Here is a 17,700-nt window from a genome sequence, read left to right on the forward strand (position 1 = left end):
GAAATTTCTTATTTCTGCTTATCTGTAGCAGAAGATGCTCATTATCAAACATTCTACCTCAATCAGAAGCAGAGTTATTATGTCCTTGATTCTCGACAGGCAGGGGGCAATTAAAACTGCGATAAAAAAAGGTTTTTGAAGTACACTCACCACAATAAAAGTATCTCTACCAATATAATCAATTACATGTATGTACAAAAATATTGATGTAGGCTGCGATCGGTAGTTATATACAATGAACATCCCCAAACTCTTTTGAATCATTTATGAATCGTAAACACAAGCATAATTATGAACATGCATAATCTCTACCCTATATATGATTTTTTTTTTTTACCTATTTACAAAATATTATGAAGACATATATGTTATTCTCTTGGAAAAAAAATCTTACATTGTTCTGGTGTATGAAACATGTCTGGGCTTAAGAGAGAGAGAGAGAAATGAGGTTTAATGCCCACGCGACACAAACTAGGTCATTTCGGGACTTACACATGGTTCAATTTTATTTCAATAATTCGCTTGTGTGTAGGAGTCTTTAGCAGTGGGAGGAAACCTCTGGGCTTAAGACTGGTTTGAATGCTTTACCTTTGTTGCAGGCACAGTGAAAACTGGGAATTACTCCATTAAACCTAATGCTACACCTAGAACATTTTCAAACATTGTATGAGCATGTATCATCAATATCTATTAAAAATCAGCCATTTTTTTTTTTAAGCTGTTCGGTTGAGCTTGAGAGTCATTAAGCACCTGAATCTTGATCAAGCAGAGTATTCTTGTGGTCACTGTACATCTGAACACCACTCCCCTTAATTTCAATAATTTATTTAAGTCATAGACAAGTCGTCAAAAGTCACAGAACGAAGTCCTGGCAAACAGATTCAAAACTGGTACTGTACCCGTGGAACAAATCACTGTCCTTATTATTAGGATATAACGCTCCTTATTTACCAAATCCCTCACCACGTCCATCCTTATTTACTGAATCCTTCACCACTTTCATCCTTATTTACCAAATCCCTTGCCACGTCCATCCTTATTTACCAAATACCTCACCACGTCCATCCTTATTTACCAAATACCTCACCACGTCCATCCTTATTTACCAAATACCTCACCACGTCCATCCTTATTTACCAAATACCTCACCACGTCCAAACTGAGAGAGCTCCTTTAGGAGGTCAATTTTTTTACTTTTGCCAATTAAGGAGAGCTTTTTTAAAGCTCACCAGCTAAATATAGAAAACAGTGACTACAACATAGACCATTTCGCTTAAAATGTTCTCCATCAATGCTTCCAGCTCCTTTTATTAGAATTACATACCAAAACTCACAAGATAAAAATGGTCATTTATAACCATTTCAGCAATATATTAAAAATAATAAAATCTATTTCTGCTAACTTTAATCTCCAGAGTTATAAAAATTATGGATTTAGTTTCAAATTGTCACAACTGTTGGAAGAAACTAAGAGAGATTATGTTTCTCTTTATATTTTCGTCTGGCTGCTTCTATCATAGCCGTTTTTCTCTCTTCAAAAGATAACTGTCTGTCATTCGATGTACGACCAAATGTAGACGATTTAAAGGTTTGAGTGGATGGCTGAAATAAAAAAAAATGTGAATGAAACTGTGTACAGAGATTTGTCGCTTGGTCAATAATTGTGTTATGCTTCTTTGCTTTTTTATTTATAACCATTAACCCCACACAGCAGATTATCTTAAAGGAATCTTGGTTGTTCACCACCATTGAGAAGTCACATGCCTTCAAGAAAATATAACCTATGTTAATTTCAGAAGCTTGAAGGTGGGGGGGGGGGATAAGTCACATGCCTTCAAGAAAATATAACCTATGTTCATTTCAGAAGCTTGGAGGGGGGGTGGGGCAGGAAACTTATAAACAGACGGTTACACCAAATTTGTAAAGAATCTGACAAAAACTGTAGCCTTTATCACGTAATCTAGGTTTTCGGTAAAGGTGGGATCTTTCTCGGTCAACAGTTAGTGAATCTGAGCCATACTCACTGTGTCACCTTCTGAGATATATATGAAACGTAATATATTAATTCGTTTTTTCTGACCAGTAAAGATCAGATAAATAAAATACAACTTACGCAAACTAATTTTTGTTTCTGTTCGCTGTCTGTATTTTTCTGGTTATCGTTTTCTTCTGGTGTATACTGGACAATCCCATCTAAAATATTAGTTATTGTTAAATCGATATCTTTAGTTTTTTCTGAAAATAAAAACAAAATAAATTACTAGCAGAACACAAACTAGTTGATTTACCTCCGTTTCCAGTCTTGTCAATGTCAAATGCATGATGTCATTAACCCATATTCCTCCGAAATGCACTGGCCGAGAAAGTTCATCCAGATTTTCCGGCTTGGTTCCCCCTTGTCAGTGATGCAGGACGGAGGGCCTGACAAGGACAGCTGCCTAGTTGTTCGGATGGAACAAGGTCCCAGGTACACATTGACGTGCACATAAAAGATGCCTTGACAGTTGGAATTCGATATAAGAGTAGGCCGTAGTGCTGCTGTCCGGGCAAAGTTTCCCTCATAGCACACTGAATGGCGTATGCCTGTCTTCATTAGCCCAGTAGGACTTTAAACCCAATTTCATTTCATTTTGTGTACCGTACTGATCTTCAATGTACATGGTTCTGTCAGGATATGGAGCAGCCACGACTCAGTATGTACAGCCTTAAATCACTAACATGGTGATCCTGGTTTGATCCTAATGTTGGCTAAGAAAGTTTCTCTGGATTTTCCAGCCTTGTTTCCCATTGTCATTTGTGCAGGATGAAGGGTCTGACAAAGAAAAAGCATCTAGTTGTTTGGATGGAACAAAAAACTGGTCTACCCGTGTCCTTAATGGTGTTAACTTAAAAGAACCCTCGACAGCTGGAATACGATGAAGAGTAGGCAGAAACGCTGCTGTCTAACAAACATGATATACGTTCCTGTATATAATAATAGAAGTAACTAACCTATATCTTGTAAAATAGCTGATAAAGGTACATGTGGCATGACTGTTTTAACTTGTTGTACCATGTTATTTATAACAGGATCATTAGATAAAACACGCTGAATAGTTACAGGCTTTATAACTCTAGGTTTATCTAAACAAAAAAGAGTTAAGGATAAAAAAATATATTAAAATGTTATTGTAGACAGAAAATTAAAGGGCTCTAAAGACATATTTATCAAATTGGTGCATTTTCATTGTGTCTTGGACTCTGTGTGGAAAACTCTTCACTTGAAGCTTTGTGATACATTTTTTAAGGTATATCAATGTCCAGTTGTCTTGTACATGCAGATGTGCTTGGACAACTGTTTTAATTAACATGTTCCAAGAATTTCATTATCAGTAAAAAAACATGGAGACCAGCACATAACCCTTATAAATTGTTTTTTGCGATCATTTGCAAAGGAGGCTTAACTGGTTAAATGGGCTAATTCTTCACCATTTGTGTTTGATTTGGACATTTTAAAGAAATACAGTGAAAACTGGGATTTCCTTTTTAATTGTTTTTTTTCTACTGAATTATACCAATTGGCGATCACAGTATTTTGCTTATATGTTCATTAAAAACTAATAATTTGTTTGATGATAAAGAAATATGAATTCCATGTCTAGGCTTTGTAAAGCACCTTTGAGGAGCTGTTGGCTGGATTTTATTACACTATATAAATGAATAAATAATTATTATTATTAAAGATGTATCATATAAGAGCTAAATCTGCCTATTCCAATGCTATATAAACTATTATTTAGACAAGCCTATAATCAACTCTCTAGACGTAAATCTTCTCAAAACTTCAAACACTCATAAATTCGCTCAGAATAAAGTAATTTGAATGAAATTTTCAACATATTCATTTTTCATGAACTATTGTAGCAAGAACAGCCAGTTCTTCATCTAATTCTTACATAATGCATCTCTAATTACAATGATGATGTAACTACTTACTATTACTTGCAGATGGCGTAGAACTAACATTTGTAACTGTAACTCTTCTCTGATTTTGTTTTTTAAGTTCTGTTTTATCAGAGAATGTAAATTCTGTTGTTTTTATATTTAAACATTTAGCAATACTTGATCTCACACGTTCTGTTAATTCTTCAACACTCTCTTCTTCTTTCTTTTTGACTTCTGGTAAAACACTGAAAAATAGAAATGAAATGGGGTTTAACATCTGACATTATTGTTCTTTTATTTTAATTTACAACATGCTGCCATTGGTAAGGATAGGACTGTATTTTTTGGCCTATCCAAATGACTATAGGCTTTTCCTTGCCAGGTCCTCTATCCTGCATCAGGGGGGTTAGATGGCTGAAAGGTCGGTGCATGTGCGTGGTGTCAAAAGGTCTTTCATTGAGTCAACTGGCATGGTTTCGATTACCCGGTTGTATGTGACAAGGAGTAGATTCGCCTGTCCAACCTCAAGGGTTTTATCCGCGTCCTCAGGTTTCCTCCCACTACTACAGACCCCCACGCACAAGCGAATTATTGAAATAAAATTGAACCATATGTTAGTCCCAAAATTCTCTCTCTCTCTCTCCCCATAGCACACACTTATGGAAGAACAAATGCTACTTTATTTTGACAAGGTTTCAAAGAATATACTCTCAATGTTACTATGAATATCAGGCCAAAATGATCAAATTCTGTTCTGTACATATTATAATTGATATGATAACATCTGTTTGGATCGACATTATATGTTTTAGTTTTAAAACATACCTGATTTTATAAAACGTACATGGCACGAAAAAACACCAAAAAATATCACCCAACCAGCTACTTTCTAATGTAGTCTGAAAATAAGAATGGTTTAAACAGGGTTAAAACAAGAAATATAGAGGAGGAATACAAAATTAGGTCAACCAATCAGTTTAAAGATACATTCCCGCTTAAAACTGGGTGATTTGATGATATATTTGGACTAAAAACATATTCAAATAATTAATTTGTCATAATTTTGCTTCAAATCCTTCTCAAAATATTGCAATTGCCAAGGAATACCCTTACTATAAAAAAATCGATCAAAAGAGGTCATGTTCGTGTAACATGACTTAACTCTGTCTTTACCTAGCAATAGGGGCGAAGTCGGAGGAGAATTCATTGCATACACAAGACGATGTTGTCTTTAATCGTTGACTATTTATTACAAATATCGAATCCTTATTAAATTCTCTGATTATCCACTGCCCAAGTTTTTTTCCGTGGTTTTTAACTCAGAAACTGTTGTACGTGTAACTCTTCATACAGTTTATCAACATGTACATCAAGCACTCAATCTCCGCGTACGACCTTTGACGTCACGTGTGCAGGCACTCCTAATCGTCGGGCTGTCGATTAGGGAAACCCTTATAGTTTTGTCCTGTATGCCTTCCGGGAGTGTTTTTCAGGGCATCCAGTATTTTTCTAGTAAGATTGGGTATTTCTACTTTTCATATATACCAAAATTGCCATACTTTTATTGGAAATAACCACCCGATAAATACTTTTCTGGGAACCTATCTTTAATGTCTCTGATTTTCAAATGATGGATTGTTTTTCTAGCACATTTCAATACTGTGCAAGCTTAGTCTCCACAGGGAATATCAGTACAGAAATGGTTCTATTCTAACACATGACACAATTATATGGAATACAAGTTACTAAATGCCACTTAAACAATTTGGTTCTATTCTGTTAAGTATTTACAAAGAAATGATGAATTAAACATTTCTTGGGTCAACATTGGGCATCCATAGCAGACTGTGTGGAATGGCTCTATTTTAAAGTCCGCTTCCATCGAAGTGACATCGCTTACAATTCCCTGCAGACGATAGCCTATATAATATATAGTTAACATAAGCCAGCACAATGTATGATTTTTGTTGGTATGTTTTTAATCTGATTCAATCCAAGCAGGGAGATTATCTACCCTGATTTTTTAAATTCTTTATTAAATGTTATATAATGAATTCTAGTGGATTAAGCTGTGAAGAATTAGATTTCATCCGAAAAATTCATGATACCTAAAAGATCTAATAAAAAATCATGAAATGTTCTACACTAATGTCAAATATATAATTTAGATACTTACCATATTTACTTCAAAGCAAGTCGGTCTTTTATACTGTACAGCTACCTGTAAAATTAGTAATCCAGATATTTAGAAACCAATGATCATTACTATAAAAAAATAGAATAATTCGATTTTTATAACCATTAGACAGGGTCAAATCACCAGGTCAACACGCATTACATAACTATCTGTGGTGCTGGGTCAACACACATTACATAACTATCTGTGGTGCCCAGTCACTGGGTCAACACACATTACATAACTATTTGGTGGATCCAGTTACCGGGTTCCGTTGTATTATTTGAAAAGTCTAGAATGGTAATGGGCACAGTAAACTGGTGACCATATCGACAAATACCGCAATGGGCAGAGTAAACTGGTGACCATAATGACAAATAACGAATTGTCATTACCTGGTCAGTCCCATTATCAGAATAGCATGTAATAGAAATGGGCATTTGAAGCTGGTGACCATAGTTGCCAGTAATAATGGGTTAAATCTTACCGGTTTTATAGTTTCATCAATTTCAAATGGTACAGTACTGAAAAAAAGGTGAAATAAAATATGTTATAGTCGAAATGGTATGGTACTGAAAAGATAGATTGCCAGGCAATGAAACATACATGTCAACAACATTTATAACTTTGCAAAAGATCAGATGATTAATGTAGTCTGTAGAGCGTGCACAAGGAATAGTGGATGATGGACGGCGATGACAATATACGACCACATTTCCATGTGGGTGTATCAAGAGGGGGAAATAGAATAAACTTAGAAACATTGAAACTATTGTTTGAGTTTTATTCATACTAATGCCATCTTCATTTATTCGTAATAAGCTCCAAATTAGTCAGCCGGGCCCAGATGGTTATTACCTTGGAAATGGTAAAACTATTAAAGTATCTGTATCATTTTACTTTTAAGTTTTTTAGTGTTGATGACCGTTTTTATAACTTTGTAATCATTTACCTGAATTTTAACAAACCAGTTGTTCCGTTTGTTGTGGTCTTTTCAGGATAAAACAAAACTGGTACTTTTGACTCTGAAATTAAATTTCATGATGATTTTTTCTACAAAATCTTGTGCTGTAAAATACATGATATATACATTCATTATCAAACTCAGAAATTGACTTGTCTTTTAGGTGCCAAAAATTTAATAAAGCCAATTCCAAAGAATTTCATTATATTCTCTGAATATTCCTGTAATGCAAGAAAAGAGAATTTTGGCTGGACTGTGGCTTTTTCACCTACTCTTCATCAAATTCTACGGGTCTTTTACATGTAGTGCAAGGTTTGAGATGCAAAAAATCGGTGGAAAGTAATGTGAACTACAGATGGTCACATCAGATTAATCCAATTAAATACTTTATTCAAAAACAAAGAGATATAGCTACTTTAAGAATTAGTTTATAGACGAGACACTACAAATAATTATCATATCTTTATTTCTAAAAACAAGAGAGAGAGAGAAATGTTGTTTAACATCCACTCGACACAAACAAGGTCATTTCAGGACTAACACATGGTTCAATTTTATTTCAATACTTCGCTTGCGCGTAGGGGTCTTTAGCAGTGGGAGGAAACCCGAGGACCCGGAGAAAACCCACGAGGCTGAACAGGCGACTCTACTCCTTGTCACATAAAAACCAGGGAATCGAAACCCCACCAGTTGACTCAATGACAGATCATATGATACAGCGCGCACGTGCTAACCATTCGGCCATCCAACCCCCCTTCTGAAAACAAATTATCTGCCCAATTTATGGGATATACAATTGTGGAAGAGAGAGGTACCCGGATACCAAGCTGTTGCCGTGAAAGCCCTATGTAGAAAATAGATATTACGAAGATTTCAGATTCCAAAAAGACTTACAAACAAAAAACTCACCTTGTACAAGTTTCTTGATTTCCTTGAGTAATTCCTCTTTACTGGTATTACCAGATAGCTGTTTATACTTTGACAATAACTGAATAAATAATGGGGGTAATTGCTCTGTGGGCTGAAAAATTATCAATTCATTATTAACAATACAAAATTCGGATATCCTTAAAAATTTAATTCTTTATTACCAGTATGTAATATTCCTCTCTGAAGGAATAAGCTTCTTTTGGCAAAATGGAGCATCTAAATCATTAAATTGAAAATAATAATAATGAATATTTACATTGTTGGAATCACTGTTTTGTTTAATGTTCAATCCCTACGTTAAAATTATTCGGGTTTCATACTTCAATAATTTTGAGACTAACATTTAGGAATTTTCTTATCAATGGTTACATGCAAGGGGGATAATTTTTCACAGACTACTTTTCGCTTTCGAACTGTCAAGGGTTCTTTTACATGTACCGCTAATGTCTACAGGGAGGAGGTGGGGGGGGGCTTGGTATTTTGTACCATCCGAAAAACTAGGCACACTCCTGAAAAGTGAGAGTGGGGCTTGGGAAATCCTGAGCTATTTTAGGCAACAAAAGTACAAATCATACTTAACAAACACTTACAGCTACATTAGGGAAGAACAAATCTATTAGGAAATTGTCTGTTACAGAGATATGATTTGATACTATCAATTTGGCTGCAGAATTGTCATTTTTATTTCCTTCAATCGTAATAAAAAATCCAAGTACGCCCGATATCACCCTCACAACAAACCTGAAAGAATAAAAGATCATGTAAGTTTAGGGTAAAATGGTTTTTTTTCAATATCGTACATAATATCGTAATTGATTAGAAATTTCAATAAATATTTTAAAAATTAAATATAAATCACATTATTTTCTTCATTCATGCTTTTAGACCTATTTAAGGTTCAGAAAAATAGAGCCATACACTCTTTAATCAAATGTTCAATAATCAATTTGAGTAAAAATTATACCATATTGTTTGAAAGAGGCATGATAGGGACCAGCAACATTAATATTTCAGAATTCATTTATACCTTCTTATACTGGATCGATGAGGTAGAATCTGACAAATCAATATCATATGAAGAAATATAAAAACACGAAGTGTGGCTAAAAACAGTCCTAAAGGAAAGTATAAAACCAAGCCTATCTTTATAGCACCTCTGGGAAACCTGAAAGATGAAATGATTTAGAAATATCAATTACATTACATGTCCAAGTTCATAATATGAAATAAGTTATATGCTAGTTACCTACACCCGTCATGGCACAAAAATTACAACCAAATTAACTGGCATAGAAATGCATGAAAACATGTACGGAATGCAGCCTGGTTTCAGTGTAAGCGTGTATGTCATGTGTATGTACAGTACTGGTACTTGTATTACTGAGTTGATATGAAATGAAATGGGGGTTAACATTCTATTTTTTTGCACAATCGGGGCTAATGAAGATAGGTGTATGCATGAAATTTTGACCAATCTGGGTTCTTTTACGGGCATGCCAATCGGAACAGTTCTTCATGCCATCTGAATGACTAGACGCTGTTCCGTACGTACCAGGCCATCTGTCCTAAACCACTGACCAGGGAAAAACATCCCAGAGAATCATGAGCAACTTTCTCCGCCAAACACTTGCCTCGGAGTGAATCAGCTAGGGTTTACCAGATATTAGCAAGAAAGTTGAAAAAGCATAAGAGTTGGAACTTCTTACTAATTGTATATGCATCAAAGCCAGGGGCAATGTCAATGCAAAAGATAACAACCAAAGAGAGAAGGCTTCTACAGTACGTTAATAATATATGTCAGGCGCCAGCCCACCTACTGCTGAAACCTGGGGGTTGGATGGCTGAATGGTTAGCCCGTGTGCGCTGTATCATTCATACAGTCTATCATTGAGTCAACTGGCGTGGTTTCGATTCCCCGCTTGTACATGACAAGGAGAAGGGTCGTCTGTTCCAACCTCGTGGGTTTTCTCCCGGGCGGTTCCTCCGGTTTCCTACCACTGATCTAAAGACCCTACGCGCAAGCGTAATATGGAAATAAAATTGGGTCGTATGTTGGTCCCGAAATGACCTAGTTTGTGTCGAGTGGACGTTAAACCCCATCTCTCTCTCTCTGCAGAGTAACTGGACTCCAGTCGTAGTCGCACAACAAATATTCATGCCTGACGTCTGAGTTGGTGTAACCACCCATCAATCAAAATAACCCAATTCTAATAAATAAAATACACCACCTTTCTGTATGGAACAGTGACTTCAGATCTGCTGATGTCATTTTGTCAAAATTTCAGAAAAATCTGGTAAAGTTTTAATTATAAAATTTTTCTTTCGAGGGCGCAGCCATTTTTCTTCGAAATTGAAAATGTACGGTTCTGAAATGTGAAACGAAATATAATTTGTTCCTTTTATAAATCATTGAACAACAGATAAAATTTTACTTATAGGATAACAGTTTAGCATTTTACATATTCAAAGAAGATACAGAACATAGAAGAACAAAATATAATAACTATTTAGACATTAAATTTTAATACTTCACAATTTCTGTTCGTTTACAGAAATATTCCAAAATTTGAAAAATTCAACTTTAATTCCCACCTAAACAAATCCACGTGTTGATGTTTATGGTTGGTTTAAACAATATTATTATCTGAATTATCTCATTTTTTATCGACCAACCATGTACATTTACATGTATTTATTTCTAGTGATTCAGCTTATATCACTGTTGCGATCTTACCCCGCAAACCCTGATTATCAGGAATTATATGCTTTCAAATAGTTTCTTCTCACTCGAGATCTCAGTCAAATGTCAATGATTAATGAAAACTTAATTGAATTTCCATTCCAGTATTACCGGTATTACTTTACAGAGAATGCATTGTCACCATAATAGATTATTAGCTATAAACCTTGTATAAATATGACTCATGAGTATGGGTGTTGGGCAAATTCTGGTGTCTTCTTAGCTAGATATGCTTAAAACTATGGTAAAAGTTCAATCTTGTGACAACTGACAATAGTACTAGTATGTGGGCAAGGTATCTGTACTAAAAATGTGAACATAAAATTGTTTCAACATAATTCTTGCATAGCCCCCCTGCCTGTTAAAATTGTGTGGGCAATTGGCATGTTTTACCATAATATAAAATAAGTAAGATTGTAATTATGTTATGGTGTTTTCTGAGTAGGCTACCATAATTTTGTTTTATGACTAAAATTTATGCGTACATATTAATTTCCTTTGTGCGCCTACTGATATTACTCCTGATGATGGATTAATTTATTGTAGACTGTTTATTTCAGACGGTAAGGCTAATACTCGATACAGAATGGTTTACTTCAACTGTAATACATGTGGTGAAACCTTGAAGAGAAACAAAGTAGAGATACATTACAGAACAAAATGTCGAAGCTGTGAAGTTGTATCTTGTGTTGACTGTAGTAAAGAATTTTGGTAGGATTCATTTTGTATTAAAACTAATATTACCATTTCAGTCAAGTAGGATAAAGCCCAGGGATCAGTTTCATCAAGTTTTCTATGACATGGAAAAACTTGTTCAGATACTGTAAGTCATAACTTTCCAATCTTAGACCACACCAATTTAAACTTTTGTTTTTAGGGAACACCTATTACAATTTTGTTTCTTATTTCTTGTAAGGGGTGGTTTGGGGAGGAATAATCTAAAAAAAAAAAAGTATTTCTCAAAAGCTTTTAGTTCGACGTTTTTAAGTTTTGAAATTTTATACAAAAGAATTGTTTACGAGGCACAGTTGGCTATTTATATATCAAGTCCCTTACAAATTAAAAATTAGTTTGGCCTAACTTCCTACAAAACTTACATTGTCTGATGTATGACCTGTTGTATTTTGTGATCATTTGACAAATGATTGATAGATTTTGTGAATAATAAATTATATGTTTTATTGCAGGGGAGATGATTATAAGAAACATATGACTTGTGTCAGTGAAGAAGAAAAATATTCTGGTAGTAATTATGTTGCAAAACCAAATAAAGGGGAAGTTAAACAAGAACTATGGCAGCAGGTATAAGATTATGAGTTTTTTCATAAATTTAATCAACTTACCCTTCGGTTCATTACATTTCCTAAATCAGCAGATTGTCATTTGAGGGATTCTGAATCCCTTGCAAATTACCATATTATGAAAACTGAATCTCTAAAAGGAATATCAATCCAAGAATGGTTCATCCTATGGTATTAGGATCATTAAGATTAATTTTCAAATGTTGTTGCAAAGAATAAAATCTGGAGACTTTTTAATTTAGCCTATTAAAGATACATTAGTTAAGAGATAAATATGCCTATTGCATGTCTTTCTATAAGCTTCAAATTATTAATTTGACCATTATTAACATAACAAGCCCAAAATAACTCTGTAGACCCTCGGATGGCTTGGATACAGCTTTCATTTAAACAGTCGTCCATTTAATAATTAAATCATTAAATGGCTGACCAAGCTTAAATTTACCGTTAATCACTGACATCACTCCTGGAGATTGCTGATGAAAGGACTGACAATCGAGGGTACTGTAGACATTGAGAATGTTACTTGATAATTGAGAATATGTGGGCAGGGTTATCATCTTTCAATCAAATGATCGGCAATTCTCGGAGACGGTGCGTAGACAGTTGATTCCGATTTCTAGTCCAAACTTCCGACATTGATAACTTCGTTCAGAATAAAGTAATTTGACTGAAATTTTCAATATTTTCTTTTTTTTTTATCATTTATTTTTGAACTGTTGCATCAAGAATGGCAAACTCTTTATTAAAATCTTAACTAATAGACCATAATGACCATAATATGATTTGTATGTTTTAGTCTAACAGGAAAATTTATAATGTTTTAAACCATTGTTTGTTTTAGTCTATACAGGAAGCTGTAGAGAAAAATAAACAAAATCCCAAACTTAGAGATTTATTATCAAGATTGATAGACCACCCCAATATACCAAGAAAACAACGTAAATTTGAGGTAATTATAAACTGAACTGAAATTAAAAAGGGTTTAACAGAACTATCTACTTTTCTGCACCAAGTTGGCAAATGAAAATGAGTTTATGTGCCTATGGTTTTCGCACCATCCGAACCTCTAGATGCTTTTGCCTTGCCAAGCCCTCCATCCTGCATCACTGTCAAGGGAAAGTTATTGTGGAAAATCCAGAGAAAGCTTCTCAGTCAACACTGGGATTGAACTCCGGACCTTCTGCTTAGTGAGCCAGTGCCATTGTGGCTTCCATAAACATAACTTTTATGTTGCAAATTTCAGAGTAAGGGTAAGAGAATGATTGTCCGATGAGACTGTCAGATCTTGAAATTCAGAACCCGTTATAATTTTACTGATAGGCTGTATAAAATGCACAACTGTGGTATTTGGTCATTTACCTTGTCTGTTACCGGAAAGTCGTGTTTTAAATCAATGTTTAGTTCCATCATTATTGAAAAAGTTGAGATCGAATATTCCGATGACCAAAAATCGAAATAAAATATTTCTAATCCGCAGCTTACTTGCAATTGCATTTCAGAATTTTATGAAATCTAGTTTTGGTGTTCGAGACAATAAATGTATAGCACAGATCTGGGAAATAATTTCTCAAAATACTACAGTAAGTACCAGTACATGTATTTCCATATTTCCTAAATGAACCTACAAGCTCATTGTCAATTTGTGGGGAGGGGGGATGGGATGATGTGTGTGCTTTAGATCATAAGGTCTGTCAATGAATCAAATGGCATGGTTTAGAGCCCCAGCTAAAGACCCCCTCGTGCAAGCAAATTATTGGTATAAAATTGAATCGTATGTTAGTCCCGAAATCACATTGTGTTGAGTCGACGTTTAACCCATTTCTCTTTGGTTATGAGTATACAAGCACATTAACAATCGATACTTGCTATGGTAGATTGTTTTCATTGGTCTACCGATTTATCAAAGCCATAACGAAAGATAAGTCTCATACTATGTGCTATGAGGGAAATTATGACCATTCAACGGCACTATGACCTACGCATGATCTTTTAACATGCTCGCACTGGTGTACGCAGGATATCAATTCTTTTTTGTTCCATCCAAAATACTAGCCACTTAATCTCCGTGCCAGCACCACTGACGAGAGGGGTGGGGGGGGGTGTGTGGAACCAGACTGAAAAAATCTGAGGAATATTCTTGGCCACCACAAGGATGAATTGAGGAATTCCTTGTTAGTTAGCCCTCGCTATTGTGACTGAGCCACCTAGACACCCCTCCCTCAGGTTTAGGACTACATTGATCATAGAACTTTGCAATACCGAATTTCTCTAACATATTGTTCTGATTTGTTCACAGAATAACGACAATGGTGAGGTCAAAGATTCAGTGAATGGAAAGACAGGTGATAAAATCGTATCAGATAACAGTGGCATCATAAATGGAGAAAATGATTCTGAGGAAACAAATAAAAAGCTTAGTAAAAGGGAGAAGAAAGAACAGCGCAGATTACAAAATGATAAAAAGGAAAAGAAAGATAAAAATAAAAACAGTGTGGAAAATGGTGAAGAGGTGAACGGGTCAACAAAGAGCAAGAAAAAGAGAAAAAGGAAAAATGAAGATAGTGATGAAGAAGAGGATGAAGAAGTTCAATCTGGGAAAAGAAAGAGACAAAATGAAGATGGTAAGCATTCAAGATTTTTCATATTAAAACTTTTGACTAAGGAGCCATGTTGCTTTGTGAGTGTGGCATTTGCTCACAGTCGGGGGGCCCAGGTTCAATCTTGGTGTTTCCCTCATAGCACACTGCATGGCATATGCCTGTCCATGAAAAAAGTAGGAAGTTAAACTTTATTTCATTTCATTGATATAATTCAATTAAATGTTTTCTTTTCCATGCCAGTCAAATTTTCAGGAATTTTAGTGTATCAGGAGACTTGGACTGAAAACACAAAATGTTTGTATTTCTACCGCTTAATCAAAAATACACCAGCAACCCAGTGCTCCATTTCCCTTCATCCATGACATTATTACAACCTAGTGTATTTTATTTATAGAGAATGAGGAGGAGGAGGAGGAGGAAGAAGAGGAACAACCGGTGAAAAAAAGAAAGATTAAGTTTGATTGGGAGAAAACAATTATAACAGTTTTAAAAACTAAAGGGGAAGATTTACCTGTGAAAAAATTACGTAAAAAGGTAAAAGTATATTTGTTCGAACTTGTTGTTATGAAATACTTGAGCCCGTTAATTTGGGTACTTCATTTCAGTCTACCCCGTTGGGGTAGTATAGTTAAACAATAAGGGGATGTTTGATTGTCAGTCAAGAACGTCCACAATTGACAGAATTGCAATATAATTCAGTCCTGCCAATGGAGGTGGTGTGATAGAATCGTGACATAATTAAACACAACGAATATGTTTCAGCTGTCGTTGTTAATGAGATATTTTCTTATGCAGTTGGTGCATGCGTTGTAGCCTGAAATCCCTTTTCACTTGATTGTCACTGTCTTTGAGATTGAGAGAATTCGATTCCAGAACGTTCAATTGAGTATCCCCTATGTAAAAAAGTTCAATCTGTAAAGAGTGATAATGATGTAGGAATGAAATTTAATATCTCGTCAGTACAATACTTTGGTCATTTTAAGACTAACATGCTGTTATTTGGCTCCATGGTCATGTGAACAATGCTATGGAGGAGAATTTTGCCAAGCCAGCAGTGTTTCCACCTACTCATCTTCATTGTCTGAAATGCACTGCTGTTTTTATTAGAGGTAACATGTGTATGTTAATAACAGGCCAATTGCTTACACAAAAACATTTCATATGGGCGGCTTATCTGACGGCCCCATTTCACTCACAAAGAGATACACCATCAAAAGTGAAAATGGGCGTTTTTGATTTTTGTCTTAATGAGTAATTGCTCCACCAATCCTCAGACATTCAGCAATTTGTCGTGGCATGCTCCTAATCAACCTTTCAATCACGATTTGGGGCAATCTGACCCACTCCTCTTGCAGTGGCACGGCCAATTCTTGCAGTGTTGTCCGTTGATGTTGAAGTCAACGAACACGTCTTCCGATCAAATTAAACGTAACACACTAAAGCAAAGATACGCTAAACAGTAAATCTTATGCAAGAACCGATAGGAAAGCAAACATGGATAGATAAACCAGCACGTGGCAGTTTTCATCAACCCTTCCTTGAAGTGTCAAATTTGATAATGAACCCCTCCCACGTGTATGGCGCTATTGCATGTCGCATGTGCAGCTCAGTGGTTCTGTTGGGGCGATAAGTTCTTCATCTGTGAACATACTCTCAAAGCATGTCAAGTGTCCATGACTATTTATCATATCACAACCTGCATAGGTATTTGCATTTCAATATCCCCTACTTTTTTTTGAAGAGTATATATGTACAATAGTTTATATTTTTTGTCCCATCCAAACAACCAGACAATACTTTCCTTGTCAGCTTCGCAAAAGCTACACCAGGGAAGTTGGAAGCACATTTGAAAAAGCCAATTGGTTCTTCTTGGCCCACGTCGATCTTCAAACCGGGAACATTCTCGTCGAGTGTCCAGTTCCCTTGCCCCCACAAATTTCCTAGAAATCGGGATAATAATGTGTCGAAAAGATGTTTACCTCAGGTGCTTGTGATTTGCTACTTTATTTAATTGTGTATATTGAAATATTTTCAGGTTTTAGCAGAATATTCATCACAAGGTGGTTGTCTGGAATCTGAAGCTGAACTCAGTGCTAAATTCAATAAGAAACTCATGAAAAACCCTAAATTCAAAGTTCTGAAGGAACGAGTTAAACTTGTAAAAAATAAATGATGTGATTATCTGCAAAATGGACAACAATTGAGTGAATATATTTACGAGAACATCTATTCAACCTCCAATGATCCAGTGATTTGAAAGAACATATTAAAAGACATTCATAGGGAGGAAAAACAGGAATGGTGATACTGGGTGGATGTTTTGTTATCATTTTTTTAAAACTGAAAATAAAGTATATATCGGTATAAAAAAAATAAAAGTTCAAATTTATTGAATGTGTTTTTTCTTTGCAATTTCTTTATAACAGGATCTGAAGGGCCAGGTCATAGTTATATTTTTGCTCAACTTAATGCCTTGTCCTCAACACCATACTTTGGTTATTTTGAGACTAATCACAGTTTTTTTTTCAATATTCACATGTGGATTGCTAGGGATAAGAATTTTGCTTTGACAGAGCCATTTCCCCCTACTCACCTAGGGGGTGAAAAAGTGTTTTTTCACATGCATACCAAGGTGTACACAATTGGACCTCAACTTTCATCCAATTTCGAACAACTAGGCAACACTTTAACTGTCAGCCCTGCAAGCTCTACCCTTGACCGAGCTTGAAAATTCCTGAGATTCTTCTCGTTCTTGTTGACTATAAGCCACCCCTGAGCTTTTTGGTTCAAAATATGCAACTCAGAGAGTATAATATTTTCCTTTTAACATTTTACATCGACTAAGACTAAAAACATGTTGAAACTAGAAATGTATTTAGGCATGACATAGTTAAAATATTTGGGAATTTGAAAGTTGAATATTTTAAACAAAAAAATCATGGCCACCAGACCTGATTTTAGCATATTGAAACAGCTGACAATAGAGATTTAATTAGACAATCAGATTCAGGTATAAACTACAATATTGTGATTAGTCACACCTGTCTAATGTGTTTGATACA

General features: G+C 35.2%; 2 protein-coding genes across 2 annotated transcripts; one reads left to right on the forward strand and one right to left on the reverse strand.

Moving 5' to 3' along the window:
- Nucleotides 1-1,388: 1,388 nt before the first annotated feature.
- Nucleotides 1,389-10,351, reverse strand: LOC126814326 (lipid droplet-regulating VLDL assembly factor AUP1). The gene is made up of 12 exons (XM_050539415.2): nucleotides 10,223-10,351; nucleotides 9,022-9,159; nucleotides 8,585-8,735; nucleotides 7,974-8,085; nucleotides 7,053-7,125; nucleotides 6,588-6,624; nucleotides 6,101-6,145; nucleotides 4,750-4,823; nucleotides 3,976-4,169; nucleotides 2,992-3,123; nucleotides 2,114-2,235; nucleotides 1,389-1,602 (listed from the first exon to the last, which is right to left on the reverse strand). The coding sequence occupies exons 1-12, from the start codon at nucleotides 10,261-10,263 to the stop codon at nucleotides 1,468-1,470; spliced, it is 1,254 nt and encodes a 417-aa protein (XP_050395372.1). The 5' UTR covers nucleotides 10,264-10,351; the 3' UTR covers nucleotides 1,389-1,467.
- A 212-nt stretch (nucleotides 10,352-10,563) lies between these two features.
- Nucleotides 10,564-17,027, forward strand: LOC126814335 (cell growth-regulating nucleolar protein). The gene is made up of 8 exons (XM_050539427.1): nucleotides 10,564-10,615; nucleotides 11,295-11,445; nucleotides 11,922-12,036; nucleotides 12,880-12,987; nucleotides 13,538-13,618; nucleotides 14,335-14,659; nucleotides 15,033-15,172; nucleotides 16,674-17,027. Exons 2-8 carry the CDS (start codon nucleotides 11,321-11,323, stop codon nucleotides 16,809-16,811), a joined length of 1,032 nt encoding a protein of 343 aa, XP_050395384.1. The 5' UTR covers nucleotides 10,564-10,615; nucleotides 11,295-11,320; the 3' UTR covers nucleotides 16,812-17,027.
- Nucleotides 17,028-17,700: the final 673 nt, after the last annotated feature.

This window comes from Patella vulgata, chromosome 3 (assembly GCF_932274485.2).
Source record: "Patella vulgata chromosome 3, xgPatVulg1.2, whole genome shotgun sequence".
Classification (NCBI taxonomy): Eukaryota; Metazoa; Mollusca; class Gastropoda; family Patellidae; genus Patella; species Patella vulgata.

Excerpts from the sequence above, each read along its gene's own strand:
- LOC126814326 (XM_050539415.2), bottom strand. The coding sequence starts at position 10,263 with ATGACATCAGCAGATCTGAAGTCACTGTTCCATACAGAAAG. Across the intron at positions 6,625-7,052 it reads ACTGGTTTGTTAAAATTCAG|TACTGTACCATTTGAAATTG; the intron begins GTAAATGATTAC and ends CCTTTTTTTCAG. Across the intron at positions 4,824-6,100 it reads CTTGCTTTGAAGTAAATATG|ACTACATTAGAAAGTAGCTG; the intron begins GTAAGTATCTAA and ends TCTTATTTTCAG.
- LOC126814335 (XM_050539427.1), top strand. The coding sequence starts at position 11,321 with ATGGTTTACTTCAACTGTAATACATGTGGTGAAACCTTGAAGAGAAAC. Across the intron at positions 12,988-13,537 it reads GAAAACAACGTAAATTTGAG|AATTTTATGAAATCTAGTTT; the intron begins GTAATTATAAAC and ends ATTGCATTTCAG. Across the intron at positions 15,173-16,673 it reads TGAAAAAATTACGTAAAAAG|GTTTTAGCAGAATATTCATC; the intron begins GTAAAAGTATAT and ends AAATATTTTCAG.